This window comes from Scyliorhinus canicula, chromosome 18 (genome assembly GCF_902713615.1).
Source record: "Scyliorhinus canicula chromosome 18, sScyCan1.1, whole genome shotgun sequence".
NCBI lineage: Eukaryota > Metazoa > Chordata > Chondrichthyes > Carcharhiniformes > Scyliorhinidae > Scyliorhinus > Scyliorhinus canicula.
Window position 1 is genome coordinate 71,094,812 of NC_052163.1, and position 18,407 is coordinate 71,113,218.

The window sequence follows — 18,407 nt, forward strand, 5'->3', positions numbered from 1 at the left end:
AATGCTTGCGCAGCAACTGAGGAAGAGGGAAGCGGCTAGGGAAATAGGGAGGGTAGTGGATGGGGAAGGTAATCTAGTGGGTGATCCAGCAGGGCTGAACAAGGTCTTTAGGGACTTTTATAGGAAGCTGTACACTTCGGAACCATCCGGGGGATCGGGGTGGATGAGGCGATTCCTGGATGGACTGACCTTCCCAAGAGTGGGGAGGGGGTTGGTGGATGGACTGGGGGCCCTGGTCAGGATCAAAGAGGTATTGGGGGGCCTGATGGTCATGCAGTCGGGTAAAGCCCCGGAGCTGGACAGGTATTCGGTGAGGTTTTATAAAAGATTTGCTGGGATAGTGGGGCCGGTGTTGGTCAGGGTCTTTAACGAGACAAGAGACAGAGGGAGTTTATCCCCGACGATGTCGCAGGCCACCATCTCGTTCATTCTGAAACGGGATAAGGACCCGGGGGCCTGAGGGTCATACAGGCCGATCTCCTTGATCAACGTAGACGCCAAGTTACTGGCCAAGATTTTGGCGACCAGAATTGAGGACTGTACCGGATGTAATTGTGGAGGACCAAACCGGATTTGTAAAGGGGAGGCAGCTGGTGGCCAACATAATAAGGCTGCTCAACGTGATTATGATGCCCCCGGAGAATAGGGAGGTAGAGATAGTGGTAGCCATGGATGCGGACCAGGTCACGTGGGATTACCTGTGGGAGGTACTAGGATGGTTCGGGTTTGGGGCGGGGTTCATCGACTGGGTTAGGCTATTATATCAGGCCCCGGAGGTGAGTGTAAGGACGAACAGGCCGACATTGGACTACATTAGACTGCACTGTGGGACAAGACAGGGCTGCCCTCTCTCCCCACTGCTGTTTGCGCTGGCCATAGAGCCGCTGGCAATTGCACTGAGAGCTCCTGGGGGCTGGTCCGGGGGGAGTGAAACATTGAGTCTCGTTAACCGCAGACGATCTGCTGTTATATGTACCGGACCCAATGGTGGGGATGGACGGTATTATGCCAACCCTGAGGGAATTTGGCCGGTTCTCCGGATACAAACTGAACATGGCTAAGAGCGAGTTGTTTGTAATTCAGGCGAGGAGGCAGGAGAGTAGGCTGAAGGGATTGCCGTTCAGGCTAGTGGGGGAGAGTTTCTGATATTTGGGGATTCAGGTGACACTGGAGTGGGGCAAGTTGCATTAGCTCAACCTGTCCCGACTGGTAGAGCAAGTGAGGGAGGAGGTCCGGAGGTGGGATGCGCTCCTGCTGTCAAGGGGCTGGTTTAGCACACTGGACTAAATCGTTGGCTATTAAAGCAGACCAAGGCAGGCCAGCAGCATGGTTCAATTCCCGTACCAGCCTCCCCGAACAGGCGCCAGAATGTGGTGACTAGGGGCTTTTCACAGTAACTTCATTGAAGCCTACTCATGACAATAAGCGATTTTCATTTCATTTAATTGGCGGGGAGGGTGCAGACTGTTAAGATGACGATTCTCCCGTGGTTTTTGTTTGTTTTTCAGTGTCTCCCCATCTTTATCCTGCGGTCCTTCTTTCAGAGGTTGAATAAAATTATTCTGGGATTTGTATGGGCAGGGAAGTCCCCGGGGGTGAGGAGGGTGAAGCTTGAAAGGAGCAGAGGAGAAGGGGGGCTGGCGTTGCCGAACTTCAGCAACTATTACTGGGCGGCCAACATAGTGATGATAAGGAAATGGATGGTGGGTGCGGGGTCGGTTTGGGAGCGGATGGAGGCTGCTTCGTGCAGGGGCACTAGCTTAGCAGCCCTGGTCACGGCGCCTCTGCCGCTTCTGCCGGCACGGTACTCCACCAGCCCGATAGTGGTGGCGGCTCTTTGGATCTGGGGCCAGTGGAGGAGGCATGTAGGGGAGGTAAGAGCATCGGTGTGGACCCCAATCTGCGGCAAGCATCGATTTGCCCCAGGGAACATGGCCTGGGGTATCAACTATGGAGGAGGGCGAGGATGGGGGATCTGTTCCTGGAAGGGAGCTTTCCGAGCATGAGGGCGCTGGAGGAGAAGTTTGGGCTGGCGAGAGGGAACGACTTTAGATACTTGCAGGTGAGGGATTTTGTACACAGACTGGTGCCGTCCTTACCACGTCTCCCGCCGAAGGGGAGGCAGGGCAGGGGAGTATCTAGGGGAGAGGTGGGAGAGGGTAGCTTTTCAGACGTCTACAAGGAACAAATGGGAACTGAGGATACGCAGACCGAAGACCTGAAGCTTAAGTGGGAAGAAGAGCTCGGGGGGGAAGATGGAGGACGGTGTCTGAGCAGAAGCCCTGAGCAGAGTAAACACGGCCGCAACATGCGCCAGGCTCAGCCTGATCCAGTTTAAGGTTGTGCACCGGGCCCACATGATGGTAGCCCAGATGAGCAGATTCTTCAGGCTGGAAGACGTGTGCTAGATGCGCCGGAGGGCCGGCTAATCATGTACACATGTTCTGGTCGTGCCCTAAACTCAGAGGGTATTGGCACGGATTCGCAGATGTCATGTTCCGAGTGTTGAAAACTGGGGTGGTAATGAGCCCGGAGGTGGCAATCTTTGGGGTTTCAGAGGTCCCGGGAGTCCAGGAAGAGAGAGAGGCCGACTTTCTGGCCTTCGCTTCCCTGGTATCCCGGCGATGAATGCTGTTAGCATGGAGGGACTCAAAGCCCCCGAGGGCTGAGGTATGGCTATCGGACATGACGAGCTTTCTTGGCCTAGAGAAAGTCAAGTTCGCCTTGAGAGGTTCTCTACTAGGGTTCGCCCGAAGGTGGCAGCCATTTATTGACTTCTTCGCAGAGGAGTATTGCGGTGGGGGGGTGGGGGGGGGGGGTGGGGGGGGGGGGGGGGGGGTGGGGGTGGGGGGGGGCAAGGGTAGAGTAGAGTAGAGTAGGGGATATTGAGGCAGGTCTGTGCGTGAACAGAGCCGTGGTTTGCACTATGTTTAATTTGTAATTTGTGTCTTGACTTCTTTTTTTTTGTACTGTACAATGTCACTTTTTCTATATGCCTAAAATACCTCAATAAAATTGTTTGTTTAAAAAAAAAAGTCATGTTGCAGCTGTATAGAACCATAGTTCGGCCACAATTGGAGTATAGTGTTCAATTGTGGTCGTCACACTTTTACCGGAAGGAGTGGAGGCTTTAGAGAGGGTGCAGAAGAGATTTACCAGGATGTTGCCTGGAATGGAGGGCATTAGCTATGATGAGAGGTTGAGTAAACTTGGTTTGTTCTCACTGGAACGAAGGAGGTTGAGGAGCGACCTGATAGAGGTCTACAAAATTATGAGGGGCATAGACAGAGTGGATAGTCAGAGACTTTTTCCCAGGGTAGAGGGGTCAATTACTAGGGGGCATAGGTTTCAGGTGCAAGGGGCAAGGTTTAGAGGAGATGTACGAGGTAAGTTTTTTACACAGAGGGTAGTGGGTGCCTGGAACTTGCTGCCAGAGGAGGTGGTGGAAGCAGGGACAATGCTGACGTTTAAGGAGCATCTTGACAAATACATGAATAGGGTGGGAATAGAGGGATATGGACCCCGGAAGTGCAGAAGATTTCAGTTTAGACAGGCAGCATGGTCGGCACAGGCTTGGAGGGCTGAAGGGCCTGTTCCTGTGCTGCACTTTTCTTTGTCCTTTTGTTCTTCCGGCATACAAGCAGAAACTTAAGCGGGAGAATCCAGCTAAGAAGGTCATGCAGTGCTGGTCCGAGGAAACAGAAGAGCTCCTACATGACTGCTTAGAGACAGTGGACTGGTCCATATTTAAGAACTCAGCAATCAACCTAAATGAGTATGCCACCACCATCACAGACTTCATCGGCAAATGTGTGGACGACTGCATGCCAGAGAAAGTAGTACTTACGTTCTCCAACCGGAATCATGGCTCAATCGCGAAATTGACTCCCTACTGAAGGACAGGTTTGAGGCTTTCAAGTCAGGCGACCTGATCGCCACAAGAAATCCAGGTAGGACCTCCGCAAAGCCATCCGAGATGCCAAGAGAGAATATCAGACCAAGCTAGAGTCACAGACTAGCGTTACACACTCTCATCAGTTGTGTCAAAGCCTAAACAACATAATGGGCTACAAAGCGAAGCCGAGCAGTATCTCCGGCAGAAGTACACCAGTACACAGTACACAACCAGTACACAGCAGGTGCCATCTACCTGGCACCCACTCATCCCTGAAGCATCTCGACAACAAGGACTCCTACATCAGACTCCTATTTATTGACTGCAGCTCTGCCTTCAAAACCATAATCCCAGCCAAGCTCATATCAAAGCTTCAAAGCCTAGGACTTTGCTCCTCACTCTGCAACTGGATCCTCGATTTTCTGGCCCACAGACCACAATTAGTAAGAATAAAAAACAGCACCTCCTCCATGATAGTTGTCAATACCAGGGCCCCGCAAGGCTGCGTACTTAGCCCCCTACTATACTCCCTATATACACATGACTGCGTGGCAAAATTTGATTCCAACTCCATCTGCAAGTTTTTTTTTGGAATCGCTAGCTGGCTTCAATGAAGTTACTGTGAAAAGCCCCGAGTCGCCACATTCCAGCACCTGTAGTTTGCTGACGACACGACCATAGTGGGTCGGATCTCAAACAACGACGAGTCAGAATACAGGAGGGAGATAGAGAATCTAGTGGAGTGGTGTAGCGACAACAATCTCTCCCTCAATGCCAACAAAACTAAAGAGCTGGTCATTGACTTCAGGAAGCAAAGTACTGTACACACCCATGTCAGCATCAACGGAGCCGAGGTGGAGATGGTTAGCAGTTTCAAATTCCTAGGGGTGCACAACACCAAAAATCTGTCCTGGTCCACCCACGTTGATGCTATCACCAAGAAAGCACAACAGTGCCTATGCTTCCTCAGGAAACTAAGGAAATTCAGCATGCCCACACTATCTCTCACCAACTTTTACAGATGCACCATAGAAAGAATCCTATTGGGCTGCATCACAGCCTGGTATGGCAACTGCTCCACCCAGGACCGCAAGAAACTTCAGAGAGTCGTGAACGCAGCCCACTCCATCACACGAACTTGACTCCCATCCATTGACTCTATCTACACCTCCCGTTGACTGGGGAAAGTGAACAGCATAATCAAAGACCCCTCCCATCCGGCTTACTCACTCTTCCAACTTCTTCCATTGGGCAGGAGATACAGAAGTCTGAGAACGTGCTCAGACAGATTTAAAAACAGCTTCCCCGCTGTTACCAGACTCCTAAACTCCGAGACTCTTATGGACTTATCTGATTAATACTATACCCCTGTATGCTTCACCCGATGCAGGTGTCTAATTATTTTCATTGTGTACCTTGTGTTGCCCTATTATGTCTTTTCTTTTCATGTACTAAATGATCTGTTCGAGCTGCTCGCAATAAAATACTTTTCATTGTATCTCAGTACACGAGACAATAAGCAAATCCAACCCGCACTGCGATGAGCCCTGGTGCTCCACATCATTTGTTGATGTCTGACCCCTGCCCACGGTAACACTTTCCACCATCCACCTGAGTGATTCCTGTATGCGAGCTGGCCATTCCATCACACGGTGCTATCAAATCCCTGGGGTGGTGGTGGTGGGATGGACGTAGGTGTGTAGCCTAGGCCAAACACAGGGTCCGCCCATTCCTCCCCACCAGCCCGGAGCAGCCCGCCCATCACACCCATCGGACAGAGCACCGAGGCAGGTTGTAATGGTGGCACTGGTTTTTAATGTGAACAAATATTACCAGATTTATACCCTAGTCCCTATAACTAAACTGTGCCCTGCACACGTGCCAACCTAACTGGTGTTCAACTTTCTGTCCTTACGGGCCCAAACGCTACAGCAGGAGTGGAGGTGGCCGGCTGTGATTCCTGCGCTGTGACCTGGGTACCCATTGGTGGGCATCTTCTGGGGCGATCTGGCCTGGATAGGCCTGGCTGCTGCTCGGGTGTCCCGGGTTGCGTGGTGCCACCCCATTCTTCCCACTGCCCACCAGATACATCAGGGACAGGAGGTGGGGGGGGGGGGGGGGGGTACAAGATGCTGCAGTGTTCGACACCTCTCCTGAGGGAGTCGCCGGCACGGGCCCCATCATCTCCTCCTCCCTCGGGGTGTCCGATAGCTCCTGGGCTACTCCATGGGACGGGGATACGAGCGGAGCTATCCCCTGAGAATTCCCTGCCACCAGACGCTGCCAGTCCTGGAGACCCTCTCTGGTTTTGACCAGGGTCCACATGCTCGCTGCCATGGAGCACAGGGAATGGACCACCTCCTTCTAGGATTGCGCCACATCACCTTCTGGGTTGTGTCACATCAGCCAGTGACTGCACCATCTCCCTCCGGGACTGGGCAACCTCCCTTAGTGTCTGCACCACATCAGCCAATGCCTGGGCAATGCCACCGACGTTCCCAGCCACGGCTCACTGTGACTAGGCCATCGCTGGAAAGGAGCATCGCTGCAATTTCCAGGTGGCTCTGGGACATGGTCACCCTATGAGGCAGCAGCCCTGTCCTTGGCCTCGGCGGCGCCTACACAAAATGCCCCAGGCCTTCGACCTGCTGATCCATAGCCAAACCCGTCGGCCCAATGCCTCCACCGTGGATGCCACACGTGCGATGTTGACCTGGGATGCACACATGGTCAGTACCACCTCCTGCTGCTGCACATAGTTGGACTCCTCCAACTGTACCTGCAGATGCAGGATGCTCGCCGACAACCCCTCATGTAGCCCCTGGCTCTGCGACTGCATCTCCACTATCGATGGGACTATCTGTTCCAGAAGCTCGAGACCCGGCTCAACGGCAGCTGGTTCCTTGGATCAGTCTGCCCCCTGATCGTCCACCCCCTCAGGAGTTCCTACCTCAACCTGCTGTACCGGAGCAGCTGAGCACCAGATAGTGTCTCAAGAGCCTCTCCACTGACATGCCCAAATTGAGTGTCTCTGGGATGGTGGAGGGCGTTGGAGACAGCTGTGACGGAAAGCAATGTCATTCTCTGACAAAAGCTCTGGGGTCTCCTGGGTCTTGAGTGGAGGGCTGGTGCCTGAGCTGCTCCCATCGCTGCTTGGCTCACAGGGGGGCTCCGTTTGAGACACCGGCTGGGGGCGGGACGCCAGATGGACCCGTCCATCTCCAGCAGGTCCTGAAAGATACAAGACAAGACACATGACTATTCCACAGATGGTGGGGGGTGGTGGGGGGCATTGGGGGTGGTGAGGGGTGGGTAGTGTAGGGTGAGGGTGGTCTGGGGATAGGGTTGCGAGTGGTGTAGGGTGAGGGTGATGTGGGGGTGAGGCTGATGTGGGGGTGAAGGTAGGGGTGTGGGTGGTGAAGGGTGAATGTGATGTGGGGGTGAGGGTAGGGATGTGGGTGGTGAAGGGTGAATGTGATGGGGTGAGGGTAGGAATGTGGGTGGTGAAGGGTGAGGGTGATGCAGGGGTGAGGGTAGGGGTGTGTGTGGTGAAGGGTGAGGCTGATGTGGGGGTGAGAGTAGGGGTGTGGGTGGTGTAGGGTGAGGGTGATGTGGGGGTGAGGGTGATGTGGGGGTGTGGGTGGTGTAGTGTGAGGGTGATGTGGGGGTGAGGGTAGGGGTGTGGGTGGTGTAGTGTGAGGGTGATGTGGGGGTGAGGGTAGGGGTGTGGGTGGTGTAGGGTGAGGGTGATGTGGGGGTGAGGGTGATGTGGGGGTGAGGGTAGGGGTGTGGGAGGTGAAGGGTGAGGGTGATGTGGGGGTGAGGGTAGGGGTGTTGGTGGTGTAGGGTGAGGGTGATGTGGGGTGAGGGTAGGGGTGTGTGTGGTGTAGGGTGAGGGTGATGTGGGGTGAGGGTAGGGGTGTAGGTGGTGTAGTGTGAGGGTGATGTGGGGGTGAGGGTAGGGGTGTGGGTGGTGTAGGGTGAGGGTGATGTGGGGGTGAGGGTGATGTGGGGGTGAGGGTAGGGGTGTGGGTGGTGTAGGGTGAGGGTGATGTGGGGGTGAGGGTAGGGGTGTGGGTGGTGTAGGGTGAGGGTGATGTGGGGGTGAGGCTGATGTGGGGGTGAGGGTAGGGGTGTGGGTGATGTAGGGTGATGTGGGGGTGAGGGTAGGGGTGTGGGAGGTGTGGGGTGATGTGGGGGTGAGGGTAGGGGTGTGGGTGGTGTAGGGTGAGGGTGATGTGGGGGTGAGGGTAGGGGTGTGGGTGGTGTAGGGTGAGGGTGATGTGGGGGTGAGGGTGATGTGGGGGTGAGAGTAGGGGTGTGGGTGGTGTAGGGTGATGTGGGGGTGAGGGTAGGGGTGTGGGTGGTGTAGGGTGAGGGTGATGTGGGGGTGAGGGTAGGGGTGAGGGTGATGTGGGGGTGAGGGTGATGTGGGGGTGAGGGTAGGGGTGTGGGTGGTGTAGGGTGATGTGGGGGTGAGGGTAGGGGTGTGGGTGGTGTAGGGTGAGGGTGATGTGGGGGTGAGGGTGATGTGGGGGTGAGGGTAGGGGTGTGGGTGGTGTAGGGTGAGGGTGATGTGGGGGTGAGGGTAGAGGTGTGGGTGGTGTAGGGTGAGGGTGATGTGGGGGTGAGGGTAGAGGTGTGGGTGGTGTAGGGTGAGGGTGATGTGGGGGTGAGGGTGATGTGGGGGTGAGGGTAGGGGTGTGGGTGCTGTAGGGTGATGTGGGGGTGAGGGTAGGGGTGTGGGTGGTGTAGGGTGAGGGTGATGTGGGGGTGAGGGTAGGGTTGAGGGTGATGTGGGGGTGAGGGTGATGTGGGGGTGAGGGTAGAGGTGTGGGTGGTGTAGGGTGAGGGTGATGTGCGGGTGAGGGTGGTGTTTGGGAGGGGGGGGGTTGACACACGTGTCATTAGGAACTGCAACTCAGTAGGATCTCACTCCCTCGCCTTTCTTTCCTCCGGGCCACCACCCACATCCAGGGCCCTCTGCGCAACCACAGTGAAGGACCACAGGTCCGGCAGTCCCCCTCCTGTCTTCTCTCGCTCCCAGCGGTTGTGCACAGCCTTCTCCTGGTGAGGTATGGGCCCCCATATGGTGCAGGGTGGGGTTCGGTCGCCCTCCGGGCTGGGGGGAGGGGGTCAGGTTACAGGCGTGTTAGGGATGGGGGTTGGTGCCAGGGGCACAGTGTTGCCGAGTCACCCTGGCCGCCCTGAGGAGGTCGTGCAGTTTCTTCCAGCTGCAACTTGTTAGCCTCCTGAGTGTCAATCGTGAAACTGGGGAATACGGCACCGTTTCTCATTGGAATCCATTGTGTTCCACATGGGCCGGTGCTAGCCCCTTAACAATTCTGGAATCGGTCCAGCTGTGGCACCAGCTTTGCTATCATGAAAGTCCACAAATTCTGCATTGGCGTCAACACTTAAATCTGAGAAAGAGAGAATCTCGCCCAGTGTATATTACGAATTGTGATATGCAGCATTATACAGAGTGAGTGATGCTCTGTGTATCAGGGGTGTTGTTACAAATGTTTGATACAGTCCATATTGCAGAGTGTGTGATACTGTTTATGATACAGTCTGTGATATAATGTATATCACAGTGTACATTACAGTAGATTTGTTATAGTGTACAATACAGAAATTTGATAGAGTGTATTACAGGGAATGTTAGTGTTTATTACATGGGGTGTGATGCAGTATAGTATATAACTTCATGGCTTGTTCTAATCTTGCAGGGAGGCATAGAGGCATTGTCACTGGACTAATAAACCAGAGACCCAGAGTAATTTTCTGGGGACCCACTGCAGATGGTGAAATTTGAATTCAGTAATAAAAAATCTGGAATTAATAGTTAAACGATGACTATGAAACCTTTGTCGATTGTCGTAACAACCCATGTGGTTCACAAATGTCCTTTAGGGAAGGAAATCTGCCATCCTTATCTGGTCTGGCTGACATGTGACTCCAGACCCACAGCAATGTGGTTCACTCTTAACTGCCCCCTCAAGGGCAATTTGGGATGGGCACAGCCTGCACGTCCCACGAACAAATAAAAAAAATTAAATGTTTACAATAGTCCCTGTTTTCAGACAGTGTTCCTTTCATTCACAATGCATATGGAGATGCCAACTCTTAATATATACCTGCTTTCTCTACAGAAATTGAGCAAGTATTTCCCTGTGTCCGCCATTGGGAGGCTTCAGGAAGATTCCTCAAATATAATTGAGTTGTTACGGACTGCATTTGAGGTAAAACAACTTGCAAGCATCCTTTCTATGAAAATATACTCACCCATTGCACATACCTCATTGTAATGTGATATAAAATAAAAGTAAAATGCTGCAGATGCTGGAAATCTGAAATAAAAATAAAAAGTGTTGGAAAAACACAGGAGGTCTGGCGATATCTATGGAGAGAGAAACAGAGTTAATGTTTCAAGACCACCAGAACTTCTCCAGAACAGATGTTAAATACCTGGTGTGTATCACATTGTAACATCACACAGCGTCACATGTATCTTGCTGTATTTTGATGTAACTGTAGCGCTGTGACCACATAAAATAGCGGGGCAGATTCCCCAGGCTTTGTTACTGATCATTGTATGTCCTTTCATCTCTAGAACATCCGCTCAAAGATGGAAATCCGACCTGAGCGAGTCCACAAAACAATGAAGTCCAAAGTCTCATCGTTATCAACTGCCATGTCTTCAAGTGACTCTTCTATCTTCTCTGTGATGCCAGGAAGAGTGGTAAGAAATCCAAGGCTAGGACCTGAAGACCAGCTGAGTGAGGTCCCTTTCTGGTGCAGTCCTGAGTGTGTGGGTCAAAAGTCCTGAGTCTCACAACCTGACCTGAGCCTTGGAGCCACAGCCTAGCGGTACGATGGCACAGTGATTAGCACTGCTGCTTGACAGCTCCAGGGCCCGGGTTCAATTCCGGCCTCAGGTGATCCTCTTTGTGGAGTTTGCACTTTCTCCCCGTGTTTGTGTGGGTTTCCTTCAGGTGCTCCGGTTTCCTCTCACAGTCCAAAGATGTGCAGGTTAGGTGGATTGACCATGATAAATTGCCCCTTAGTGACCAAAAGGTTAGGTGCGGTTACTGGGTTACGAAAAAAGGGTGGGGGCATGGGCTTAAGTGGGGTGCTTTTTCCAAGGGCTAGTGCAGACTTGATGGGCCAAATGGCCTCCTTCTGCACTGTAAATTCTATGAAATGACAGAATGCTCTTGTTCTTGATTGCTACCCAATAACCTCCACCAAGAAATGTGTGCATGTGTTTACACGTGCATGTGTGTGGAGATTGAGTATGTGTGAATGCCGCTTGGCTCTAACTGTACCAACATTTCATGGTCAAGGCCCCTTCGTGGAGGCAATGGTGTTCTACCAGAGGGAAGCCAGTGGAATGGTGTCACAGCAAGCGTTAGCAGAGGAGGGCAGAAACATTGGTAGGAAAACTATTGCTTCCAATTGAATGGTTCCCAATATGGTCACTCATATAGATCAATGTTTCTCTAACAATTCCTCGATATTGGAAAATCTGGAACTTCCAGTGACGGCGATGTGCTGAGAAGTTGCACATCAGCTGACTCCTCCCACAAACCCGAAAATAGACTCTTTCACCCGAAATAGCCTGCTAATCCAAGGTAAAAACCATCCCCAAAGCTCAACCATCTGCAATACGAGGGGAGATGCAGAACAAGAGCCACTCCGGAGGTGGAAACAAGAAGTAGAAAAAGCCAGGAGAAGCAGGTGGCTGAGCTGGCAGACGCACAAAGTGATGAAACTCGGGCCTCGCCAGAACGGGAAGGACCGGCCTGTAGCACAAGGAGCCCCCCTCGCCAGGGAATGGGTGGAGGATGTTTCCCTCGAAGGAGCTGAGAACACAGGGAAGAGATAAAACCAACATCCAAGTGCGGCTGGGGGCGGTCACGGAAGCTTCGGCGATCATGCAGGTGGCCCTACAATAGGCGGAGAGGCTACTGGAAGCTCAAGAAAGCACCTGAAAACACCATCAAAGAGCTGGAGAAAGCCACAACAGACCAGGGCAACTGGATCACTGCCCTGGAAAAAGAAATACGTGTAGCAAGGTTGGTCGCGACACAAGGGAGTCTGAAGGGGAAAATCAACAAGCAGGAAAACCGATTGGGGTGCCAAAACCTGTGAGTTGTGGGTCTACCGGAGGGGATCGAGGGTAGGGAACCCAACGGACTATGTGGTCTAAATGCTGGGCAATTTGTGGGAAGGGATAGTTTCCCCAACCCTCCAGAATAGATAGAGTCCACCGGCGCTTTGCCCAAAGCTGGGGAACAGCCGGGGCTGAGAATCGCTGAAATGCAACAGTGCCAAGACCAGGAAAGATTCCTGCGCTGGGCGAGGCAAACAAAGAACTATAACTGGGAAGGTCACTAGATCGGGATCTACCATGACATTGGGATGACTTGACCAAGTGCTGAGCAAAATTCAACAGGGTGAAGACTGCCCTGAACAAGAGCGGCGTAAAGTTTGGGATGCTGTACCTGGCCAAACTCTGGATCACATTCCAAGGCAGGGAGCACTTCTTCGTGGATCCTGCGGACAAATTTGTCCTGGAGAACAGGCTCGAGAAACGGCAGCAGGGACAGCGGTGAAAAGATCATCTGAAGAGACTTTACTTGTTTATTTGCTTACTGTTAACCAGCTTGATGAACACTTTACGTGGGACTGCACTGCCTCGTTCTGGGGACGGGAGGTGAAATAGAAGAAGGAGAGAGTGAGGGTAGCAATATACCAGGAAAGGGTGAGGAGAACAGTATGTAAGGAGCTCAGAGAACGGGCGATGGAAGGACACACAACCAACCCCTGAGGGGGTTCACCACACTTGTGGGGAAGCTAGAACTGGCATGCGTGAAGGAAAGAGAGGCCGAGAGCACATCTCCCGCAAGGAGAGATGGCCTGGCAACGCGGGGGAGAGGCGGGGTAGGCATCGGCAATAGATGGACGACTAGGAGAAGTTTCAGAGGGAAGGTAATGGGGGGCAGCTACAGGGTAGGCAGGGAGGAACACGGAGCGGGGAGGAGAAAATACCATAAGGGAGGGCAGCATGGCGGCGCAGTGGTTAGCACTGGGACTGCAGAGCTGAGGACCCGGGTTCGCATCCCAGCCCTGGGTCACTGTCCGTGTGGACTTTGCACATTCTCCCTGTGTCTGCATGTGTTTCACCCCCCACAACTCAAAGATGTGCAGGTTAGGTGGATTGGCCATGCTAAATTGCCCCTTACTTGGGGAAAAAAATTATTAGGCACTTTAAATTTATATATAAAACAAGAAAATACCGTAGGACCAAAGATAGCAAGGGTATTAAGCTGGCAGCCTAAACAGGCCACTTGTGGCGAGTTCGAACACAGGCACCGCAAGCAATCACTTTGGAGGGTCTCGGAACAAGGATAAACCCGGAGAGCAGGGGCTCACCCACATAGTGTACACACAATTGGCCGCCATGTTGGGTGGCCCCTGGGCAAAGGGAAGCCCTGGAGCGCAGCGGCGTGTCCACCAGGTAATTATTGTTGATCCTGCGGGAACGGGAGTGTCAGAAATCCCCCAACAGGATAGTCACCTGGAATGTCAGGGGACTTATCGGCCCAGTGAAAAGATCCTTTGCCCACCTGAAAAGTTTGAAATCCGACATAGTCTTCCTCCAAGAGAAGCACCTGAGGGAGAAGGAACGACTGCGGGTAAGGAAAGGCTGGGGAGACAGACTTACCATTCCTGGTGACCTGGGCCGGGGGGTCATTCCCCGACAAGGACGGTTAAGTACCCGGGGGAATGGTACGTCATGGTCATTGCTGTCCTACGCTCCCAACTGGGACAACATGGAGTTTACAAAGAAGACCATGGTGGAAATCACCTGGACACACACCGATTGATCATGGGAGGGACTTCAACTGTGTACAGGACCCACGGACAGACATTTCGAATCTCAAAACAGGAAAGACATGGCGAAAGAACTCGGCTATTCATGAAGCAGATGGAGCCAGTGGTCCCATGGCGGGTCATCCACCCAGGGAAGAAGGAGCTCTCCTTCTCCCAGGTACACAATGTATATTCACGGATCGACTTCTTTGTAGTGGGAAAATTGGTGCTTCCAGGGCTAATCCAGGAATATTTCATGATCGTAATCTAAGACCACGCTCCACATTATATGGATGTGAGGGTAGGGACAGGCCGTGCCCAACACCATTATGGAGGTTGGACATGGCCATCCTGGCTGACGATGCTTTCAGCAAGAGAATATCACAGGCCATAGATGAGTATTTTTCTAATAGCCAGAATGCGAGATCTCGAGGTGGCGCTGAAGGCTGTTATCAAGGGTGAAATTATTGCCTACAAAGCTCTAAGAGATAGGGAAGAGAGGGTGGCTAGGCAACAGCTAATCAACTCCATATTGTAAGTAGACTGGCGATCCTCCGAGACCCCAACCATAGCGGAGAGGAAAAAGCTACAGATGGACTTTGATCTATTCACCACAAGGAAAGCAGTGCACCAACTCCGCCAGGCACCCTGTACGAGCACGGAGACATCTGCCTGCTGGCTCACCAGCTGAGAAAGCAGACAGCCACAAGGGATATGGTCCAGATCAGGGACAGCAAAGACAACCTAGCAGCACAGCCGGAAAAGGTCACTGAAGCATTCGAGGCCTTTTACCGGGGGCAGTACATCTCCGAGCCCCCAGCAGGGTATTGGAGGATGAAACAGTTCCTCGATGGACTGGACAAGCCAGTCATGGGGGAGGATAGGAAGCAGGGGCTGAAAGCACTGCTACAACTGGGAAAAGTCATGGAGAGTATTAACTCCATGCTGGTGGCGAAGGCGATGGAACCAGACGGATTCCTGGTGGACTTCTACAATGATTTTGCGACAGCACTGGCCCCGCACCAGCGGGAGATGGTCACAGACTCTCTGGCGAGAGGCACCCTGTCACCCATGCGAGCACAACCCTCATTCTTGCTGATACCCAAGAAAGACAAAGACTCAACAGAATGCAGGTCCTACAGATCCATCTTGCTGCTAAATGCAGACACAGAAATACTAGCCAAGATCCTAGCCAAAAGGCTGGAGGACTGCTTACCAGAGGTGATAGCAGAAGACCAGATGGGCTTTGTCAAGGGTAGACAGCTAATGTCGAACATCAGGCGCCTGCTGAACATGATCATGACTCCATCCGGGGAGAGCACACCTGAGGTGATCGTCTCCCTGGACGCAAAAAAGGCCTTTGACAGAGTTAAATGGAAGTACCTCACAGAGGTACTGGAGTGTTTCGGTCTTGGTGAAGGGTTCACTCCTGGGTGAAACTCCTGTACAGCCTCCCACAGCGAGCATATGGACAAATACCACCAGCTCTAAGTACTTCCAGCTGCACAGAGGAACAAGTAAGGGATGCCCGCTGATCGCCCTAGCGATCACTGGTAATCATGCTTAGGGTGGCAAAGAACTGGAAGGGGATCAGGAGAGGAGGCAGAGAGCACAGAGTCTCACTCCATGCGGATGACCTGTTCCTCTGCATCTTGGATCTGCAAAGCAGCATGGAAGGAATCATGACGTTCTTGAAAGAGCCTTCTCGGGCTACAAACTTAACCTGAGGAAAAGTAGGTCTTTCCGGTGAACCCACAAAAGAGTGGGGCAGAGATGTGGGGACTGCAATTTAAACAGGCCCAACACAAATTCCGCTACCTGGGTATCCAAATCGTTCTTGACTGGACAGGGATCCAGAAGTAGAATCGAACCAGCCTGAGGGAGGAAGTTAAAAAGGACGCACAGTGATTGAACACACTCCTACTCTCCCCGGCAGGGAGAGTGCAGACAATCAAGATGAACATACTGCCCAGGTACCTCTTCTTGTTCAGATCCATATTGATCTACATCCCCAAGGCCTTCTTCAATTCACTCGTAAAACTGATCATGGCATTTGTGTGTGTTGGGGGGGAAGAGGGTGGGAGGTGGGTGGAGGGGTGGGGGGGGGGGTTGTAGTACGTAAGGATCCAAAAAAGGGTTTGCAGAGAGTGAAAACTATGGGGGTATGGGGGGGGGGGGGGGGGGGTAGCCCTCCCAAAAGGGAATTTGTGGAATGTCTAAGAGATGTTTGTTTTTTTTGGAGCAGCTTGTGACACGAGCCTATCAGGGAACAGACAATTCTGGATTTGGTGGTGTGTAATGAGGCAGACTTGATTAGGGAACTTAAAGTGAAGGAACCCATATGTGGTGATATGTATCACTGTAGATACACAAGGGGTTAATGTAAATATAGGTAGACTAGCTAGACACTAGAGGGTGCAACAGAGACATGACACACAGACATTCAACCAATAGGTCAGTAAGATAGGACACGACCAATGGGCATTCACGATACACACAGAGGTGACACTACCACAGGAGGACATTACACCAACCCATATAAAAGGACACAGCACACATGCTCAACCTCTTTCCAGTGGAGACACTCAGTGTGTACACAGGGTTGATTCAACACATCACACCCACCACCTGGATTGTAGCAGACTGGTTCGTCAGTCTGAGTAGCTATGGCAGGATTAACAGGAGAGTCGAATCCAAGCAGGAGAATTGTTAACAGTTTAAATAAATGTGTTCAAGCTATCTCCAAGTCTGAACCTTCCTTTGTCTGAGTGCAGATCAAGGAAGCAGCTTATGCTACGTCGAGAGCATAACAAAACACCATCGGAGCAGTGATCACTATATGATAGAATTTACCTTGCAGTTTGAGAGGGAGAAGCTGCAATCAGATGTATTACAATTAAATAAGGGTAACTACAAAAACATGAGGGAGGAGCTGGCCAGAGTTGATTGGAAAAGGAGCCTAGTAGGGAAGACAGTGGAACAGCAATGGCAAGTGTTTTTGGAGGTTATTCGGGAGGCACAGCAGAAATTCAGCCCAACGAGGTGAAAACATGCCAAGGGGAGGACAAGGCATCCATGCTTAACGAGGGAAGTCAAGGACAGCATAAAAGAAAAAGCATACAAAGTGGTAAGGATTAGTGGGAAGCCAGAGGATTGGGAAGCCTTTAAAAGCGAGCAGAGGACAACTAAAAAAAATAATAAAAGGGGAGAAGATGAAATACGAGTGCAAGCTCGATTGTAATATAAAAGAAGATAGGAAGAGTTTTTTTCAATATATAAAAGGTAAGAGAGAGGCAAAAATAGACATTGGACCATTGGCAAATGTGGCTGGAGAAGTAATAATAGGAAATAAAGAAATGGCAGAGGAACTGAATAATTGCTTTGCATCAGTCTTCACGGTGGAAGACACCAGTGGGATTCCAGAGCTCCTCGTACATCTACTCGAAACTTTGCCCCTCGCATCTTAAACCAATGCCCCCTAGTAATTGACCCCTCTACCCTGGGGAAAAGCCTATGACGATCCATTCTGTCTATGCCCCTCATAATTTTGTAGACCTCTATCAGGTCGCGCCTCAACCTCATAGCTAATGCCCTCCATACCAGGCAATATCCTGGTAAATCTCTTCTGCACCCTCTCTAAATCCTCCACATCCTTCTGGTAGTGTGGCGACCATAATTGAAGACTATACTTCAAGTGTGGCCTAACTAAGGTTCTATACAGCTGCAACATGACTTGCCAATTCTTATACTCAATGCCCCGGCCAATGAAGGCAAGCATGCCGTATGCCTTCTTGACTACCTTCTCCACTCCCTTTCAGTGCCCTGTAGACCTGTACCCCTAGATCTCTCTGACTGTCAATGCTCTTTAGAGTTCTACCATTCACTGTATATTCCCTACCTGCATGAGACCTTCCAAAATGCATTACCTCACATTTGTCCGGATTAAACTGCATCTGCCATCTCTCCGCCAAGTCTCCAAACGATCTAAATCCTGCTGTATCCTCTGACAGTCCTCATCGCTATCCGCAATTCCACCAACCTTCGTGTTGTCTGCAAACTTACTAATCAGACCAGTTACATTTTCCTCCAAATCATTTATATATACTATGAACAGCAAAGGTCCCAGCACTGATCCCTGCGGAACACCACTAGTCACAGCCCTCCAATTAGAAAAGCACCCTTCCATTGCCACTCTCTGCCTTCTATGACCTAGCCAGTTCTGTATCCACCTTGCCAGCTCACCCCTGATCCCGTGTGACTTCACCTTTTGTACCAGTCTACCATGAGGGACCTTGTCAAAGGCCTTACTGAAGCCCATATAGACAACATCCACTGCCCTACCTGCATCAATCAGCTTTGTGACCACTTCAAAAAGCTCTATCAAGTTAGTGAGACATGACCTCCCCTTCACAAAACTGTGCTGCCTCTCGCTAATATGTCCATTTGCTTCCAAATGGGAGTAGATCCTATCTCGAAGAATTCTCTCCAGTAATTTCCCTACCACTGATGTAAGGCTCACTGGCCTGTAGTTCCCTGGATTATCAGGTGGGCAGAGGTAAGTGCAGTGGCCATCACTTAGGAGAAGGTTCTGGGGAAACTGAAATGTCTGAATGTAGATAAATCAACTGGG

The 18,407-nt window shown here is 51.7% G+C and overlaps 1 protein-coding gene across 3 annotated transcripts in view; it reads left to right on the forward strand.

Annotated features, from left to right (window-relative positions):
• Positions 1 to 18,407, forward strand: part of itgb4 (integrin, beta 4) — a 311,978-nt gene that overhangs the window by 90,380 nt on the left and 203,191 nt on the right. For all 3 annotated transcript variants that reach the window (XM_038777234.1, XM_038777235.1, XM_038777236.1), the window contains exons 9-10: positions 10,051 to 10,140; positions 10,512 to 10,640. In XM_038777234.1, the coding sequence (XP_038633162.1) occupies positions 10,051 to 10,140; positions 10,512 to 10,640 (219 nt within the window). The remainder of the gene's footprint in view (positions 1 to 10,050; positions 10,141 to 10,511; positions 10,641 to 18,407) is intronic.